General features: G+C 33.1%; 1 protein-coding gene across 1 annotated transcript; it reads left to right on the top strand.

Annotated features, from left to right (window-relative positions):
* Nucleotides 1-804: 804 nt before the first annotated feature.
* LOC108330353 (uncharacterized mitochondrial protein AtMg00810-like) lies at nt 805-1,896 on the top strand. Its single transcript, XM_017564840.2, has one exon. The coding sequence runs from the start codon at nt 805-807 to the stop codon at nt 1,894-1,896; it is 1,092 nt and encodes a 363-aa protein (XP_017420329.2).
* The last annotated feature ends 4,104 nt before the right edge of the window (nt 1,897-6,000 follow it).

Here is a 6,000-nt window from a genome sequence, read left to right as displayed (position 1 = left end):
AATGCCACTGGAGGTTACAAACTGTATAATCCTATAGGAGGAGCAGTTTGCATCAGTAGAGATGTTGTAGTGGATGAAGCTGGAGGATGGCAGTGGGAGACAAGTGAGCAGGAAGCATCAACCATTAATCTGGAAGATGCTACTGCTGGAGAGGAAACAGTGGAGACAGAGGAGAGAAGAGATGACAGCAGGAGAAGGTCATCAAGAGTCACACAACTGCCTGCACATCTAAGAGATTATGACTTATCCTATGAGGCAACACTCACATCAGAAGGTAACTTTGTTCACTTTGCTTTAATAGCAGAAGCTGAACCAGTTCAATTTAATGAAGCAATGAAAGATGAAAGGTGGTGTAAGGCAATGCAGGAAGAGATTGACTCTATAGAGAGAAATCAGACCTGGGAGTTGGTTGATCTGCCCTCTAATAAGAGGCCCATAGCATTAAAGTGGGTTTATAAGTCAAAAATAAACCCACAAGGTGTTGTTATAAGGCACAAGGCAAGGCTGGTTGCTAAGGGTTTTCTACAAAAGGCTGGAGTTGATTATGGTGAAGTATTTGCTCCTGTGGCCAGGGTAGAGACAATCAGGTTGGTGGTGTCTCTAGCTACTAAATTTCACTGGTCCTTACACCAGTTGGATGTGAAGTCAGCCTTTCTAAATGGAAGGCTGGAAGAGGAAGTGTATGTTGTACAGCCACTGGGATTTGAGGTTAAAGGGCAGCATGACAAGGTATACAAACTGAGGAAGGCTCTCTATGGGCTTAAACAGGCTCCAAGAGCTTGGAACTAGAGAATTGATGGGTTCATGAGCAGTATTGGCTTTGAGAAGTGTGTATCAGAACACGGGTTGTATGTGAAGAGCTGCCAACACAGTGGCAGACAGGAGAAGTTAATTGTATGCCTATATGTTGATGACCTATTAGTCACTGGGAGCTGTGAGGAGCTGATTTCAGATTTCAAACTTCAAATGCTGAGTGAATTCGAGATGAGTGACTTGGGAAAGCTCAGCTACTTTCTTGGAATAGAATTTACTGAGACTGAGAATGGGATTGTGATGCACCAGTCCAGATATGTTCTAGACTTACCAAAGAGGTTTGAAATGGTTGACTGTAATGCTGCTAATACCCCAGCTGAAGTGGGGTTGAAACTAGAGAAGGAACCAGATGAAGAAGCTGTAGATCCAACAGCTTACAGAAGTATAGTTGGGAGTTTGAGATACCTCTGTAACACAAGGCCTGACTTGAGTTACAGTGTTGGAGTGGTGAGTAGATATATGGAATGCCCCAGATTGTCACACTTGAATGCTGTCAAACGCATTCTAAGATACTTGCAGGGCACTCACTCTTATGGAATACTGTTGGGAAGAGGAGAGACTGGGGAAGAAGTGCAAATCACTTCTTACTCAGATGCAGACTGGTGTGGTGATAAGGAAGATAGGAAGAGTACTGCTGGTTACATCTTCTTCATGGGAGGAACACCAATTTCATGGAGTTCAAGAAAGGAACCAGTGGTTGCCTTGTCATCATGTGAGGCAGAATACATAGCTGCCTGTGAAGCTACTTGTCAAGCAACTTGGCTGGGATTCCTATTGGAAGGGTTGAAAATCGAGCTAACTGGAAGAGTAAGGCTGCTTGTTGACAACAAGTCAGCCATAGACCTTGCTAAACACCCTGCATCTCACGGCAGGAGCAAGCACATCGAGACCCGATTTCACTACATCAGAGAACAGGTCAGTAGTGGTAGACTGGATGTTGTACACTGCAGATCCGAAGACCAACTAGCAGATATACTCACCAAAGCACTCAAAAGTGAGCGTTTTCAGTCACTCAGAAAGCAGATTGGGATGGTGCGAGCTGAGATCAGTGAAGATCACACCAGAAGGACGGCGAAAACCTAGGGTTTCCGCCGGAGAGGAGGAGATCAACCTAGGAAGAGCTTTCTCCGAGTTTAATCGGTTGAAAGTGCTCGTATGCTACAGAGAAAGCGTTTGTACCGATTTTAATCGGTCCAAAAAGCTCAGAATCACAGGAGAAGAATTTTCACCGATTGAATCGGTGAAACGAGTGTTTTTCTTCAATAAATCGTGTTTTTGTTCGATTAAACGTTTTTGTTTAGGAGGAGTGTTAGAATAAACAAAAACAAAACAGATTCAGTGTATCAGAACAGCTATAAAAGCAAACTTAAAACAGCAATACAGTTAGAAGTTACTCAGTACCTTGTGTGTGCATGCTTTTCCATTTTTCTCTACTCTCTGATCATCTTCATCTTTGGTGTGTGCGTGCCCTAGCTGAGCTCCTCCATTTCATTCTCTGATCTCTCTCTTTCTAGAAAACTCTCTTACACGTTTTCTCTCTCTTGCTACGAACACGGGTGTTTTAATCAAACACTGAAAGGGTGCGTTTTCTCTGTTTTACCCCTCCACTCTCTGAATTCTCTGTTTTGCCCTTTTCACTAATAAAACATTCATTAAGGTTAGTGGTATTATGAGTCCTTCATACATAGAACTGAAATGCAAACTCGAATTTCATTGACAACACCAAATCAATGTTGCACTAAATAATTTTAGTAGCTCATCAAAATGTCTAAATATACAAGAAATGAAAATAGTGATTCATGAATGTTGTAGAGTGTGTGTTTTCTAAGACTTGTAACACAAATGCCTTTAGAAACTAGTATTGTAATTTCTCATAGAGTCGTAGCACCATTTTTATTTTTGATTTTCAAGTAAATATTCACTAAAGTCCTATATGAAATAATATGAAGAAGAAAGCAGTAGAAAAACATTGTAAAAATAAAGAGTTATTTTTTGAATTATCACTGTAACTCAATAGGTTTATATGAAAGACTTAGGTAGTTATTTGTCATTGAAAGTTTGTAATTTTTGTTAGAAAAATTGCACTATGAAGAGTTTGTAGTTTTGGTCTAAAAAAATCACAACGTTTATAGTTTTGAAAAATTACATGTTATGTGATAAAGTGTTTTTTTTTTTTTTGTTGATTATTCGTGGATGTAGGTCTTGAAAGGTTGAAATATATTGTTTACTCTTATTTATGAGTGTGTTTCCACTTACAGAGATTATTTTTTTATTACATGATTCTCAACATCTAAAGAGTAAAACATTGCTTGGCAGAATGAGTAAAGTTATGTTGATATTGTCTAAGTGTATCATAAATTTACACCGATGTTATCTAATTCTGACATAAATTTACATTAAGATTGCCTAGATTCAATATAATTTATTTCAGGATCACCTAAATTCTAAATTTACATCAGAGTTTAAGTCTGAAGTAAATTTATTTTCTCACTACATATTGGAGTATTACCTAATAAAAAATGTCGAATGTAAAATATCTCTCTATATATAATACTAATTATTTTTTAAAATTATTGAGAGGAAAAATAATTTAAGTAAATTTCATAACATTGATTGAATTTCAATGAAAAAATGGAAAATTATGTAGAGGAAGAAAAAAATTTCAAATGAAACCAAATTAAGAAAAAATAACTTATATGTAGGTTATTTAATAAACTAAATGTTAAATGTTAATATGTTTATATAATCAAAATTGATAGTAAGAAAGTATTACATGGCAAAAAATAAACCAAAAGTAAAAGTATTAAAAAAACATAAATGACTAAATGTTGTCCTATAAACATTTTAATTTAATAAAATTATAAGGATTAGGTTCTCTCAAATCATACAATTGAGGTTAAGATAAAAAAGAAAATATCTTAAAATTGTAACTTGATATGACTTATTGTTCCCAATGAGAGTCAATGACAACAAAATTTTCAAATCTTAAGAAAATAATTGTCGACAGTTGCTTCTTTCACCACCACCGAATACTTCCTGCACCATCCCATATCAATTTTGCCCTTCTCTAAAATGGATGTCAACATCCGTTCCACCTTCAACGGATGTTGACATCCGTCCGTTCACATATTTTATATATTAATTTATTATTTTTATTAAAAAAAAAATCTTCAACGGATGTGGCAACATCCGTTAACGGATTGCCACATCCGTTTTAATAAAACTTTTAAAACTATTTTGATTATTATTTAAATAATAATATATAAATTAAATTAATAATAATTGTTTTATTAAATAAAATAAAATTAATTCATAAATAATTAAGTAATAATTTTAAATTAATTAAATAATATTTATATATTAATTTAAAATATAATAAAATAAAAAACTAAAAACTTTAAAAAAAAAACTTTATGGATATCATCACATCCGTATCTGTTTTAATAAATTTTTAAAAAGTATTTTAATTATTATTTAAAATAATAATACATAAATTAAATTAATTATAATTATTTTATTAAATAAAGTAAAATTAATTTATAAATAATTAAGTAATAATTTTAAAAAAAATTAAATAATATTTATATATTAATTTAAAAACTTAAAAAAACTAAAAACTTAAAAAAAAAAAACTAAACGGATGTGGCACATCCGTTGAAGAATTTTTTCTTCAACGGATGTCGACATCCGTTCAAGAAAAAAGGAGGAGGTGTAGGATATTGTAAAATATAAAGGATAGTTTTGGAATTTAAAAAAGTTGTGGTGGTACAGGAAGCAATGTGTGGTGGTGTAGGGAGTAACCCTCATAATTGTCGCACGAGCACAACACCAAATTTACTTCACCAGATTAGGTTGATGAAGATGGTCTAAATATAAAAGGCAATTGCTCCCTCCACCACCACCGAATACTCTCTGCACCACCTCATACTATTTTACCCTTCTCTAAAACGGATGTCAACATCCGTTTCACCTCCAACGGATGTTGACATCCGTCCGTTCCTGCAGCAAAGTCTTTTGTCGTTCCATGCCAGTGCTAATTCCACCAAGTTCCTGCAAACATCACAAGGAAGAAAAAAAAACATTGTTTCATGAATAGATTACATTAAGCAATAAGCACGATGTTGTGAGAGAAGGGAGCAGTTAACCATCTCAGCATTAGTGATAGTTCTTAGTCATAGAAGAAAGTTGACTAACCATACATGAAAAGCACAAAGTAGGAATAAAAAATGGATTTAAAATTGACTTTAGCACACGTCATAAGAAGAATGCATACTTTAACATTTCTCAAAATAGGTTAGCATGTTCGTACAAAAATTGCAACTGCAACATGAGTTGAATTACCTACAATTTAAAACAACTCATTTATAAAGGTTAAAATACCTAAAACGTTCACTACCAACATTTGACAAACAGAATACATGAAAAACTCCCAGACTAAACGGATGTGGCACATCTGTTGAAGAATTTTTTCTTCAACGGATGTCGACATCCGTTGAAGAGAAAAAGAGGAGGTGTAGGATATTTTAAAATATAAAGGATAGTTTTGGAATTTAAAAAAAGTGTGGTGGTACAGGAAGCAATGTGTGGTGGTGTAGGGAGTAACTCTCAATATAAAAAAGTGTATTTCAATTAGTTCGGAAGGCCGGTTTCTTTTTGCACCACTATTATTTCTACTTCGTGCAGTCCCATTTTTGAAATGTATTTAAAAAATATATTTTGTATTTTCCATTTTTTTTATTAGATAAAAAATAATATGTTTTAGATGAATTCTAAATGTACTTAAAAAAATTTATATTTTATAATATATTTTTAAATTTAAAAATATTTTTAGATTATATTTCGAAATATATTAAAAACATATATTTTAGATTGTTTACATTATTTGACACATTCTACTCAGACTCATATATATTTTTAAATTATATATTCCAAGTTGGCGTTTGAAATATAATTTTTTAAAAATATATTCCAAGTAACATTTTGAGTTGACGTTTGAATTGTTTATATTATTTGACACATTCTACTCAGATATCAATTTCGAACGTCGTTTAACACGTAAAATAAAGTTAACACATTTAGATTAAGAGAATTATATTTATTTATTTTTGAAGTTTTGAGATCAAAATGTACCAAAGTTTTTAACATGGAAGAATTCTAATTGCATTGAAACCTAGTAACAAAAATATA

The sequence above is a fragment of the Vigna angularis genome, chromosome 4, assembly GCF_016808095.1.
Source record: "Vigna angularis cultivar LongXiaoDou No.4 chromosome 4, ASM1680809v1, whole genome shotgun sequence".
NCBI lineage: Eukaryota > Viridiplantae > Streptophyta > Magnoliopsida > Fabales > Fabaceae > Vigna > Vigna angularis.
This window is presented reverse-complemented; position numbering and strand designations above follow the sequence as displayed.

Bases quoted from the DNA above. Each gene is read 5' to 3' on its own strand.
- LOC108330353 (XM_017564840.2), top strand. From the start codon at position 805: ATGAGCAGTATTGGCTTTGAGAAGTGTGTATCAGAACACGGGTTGTAT.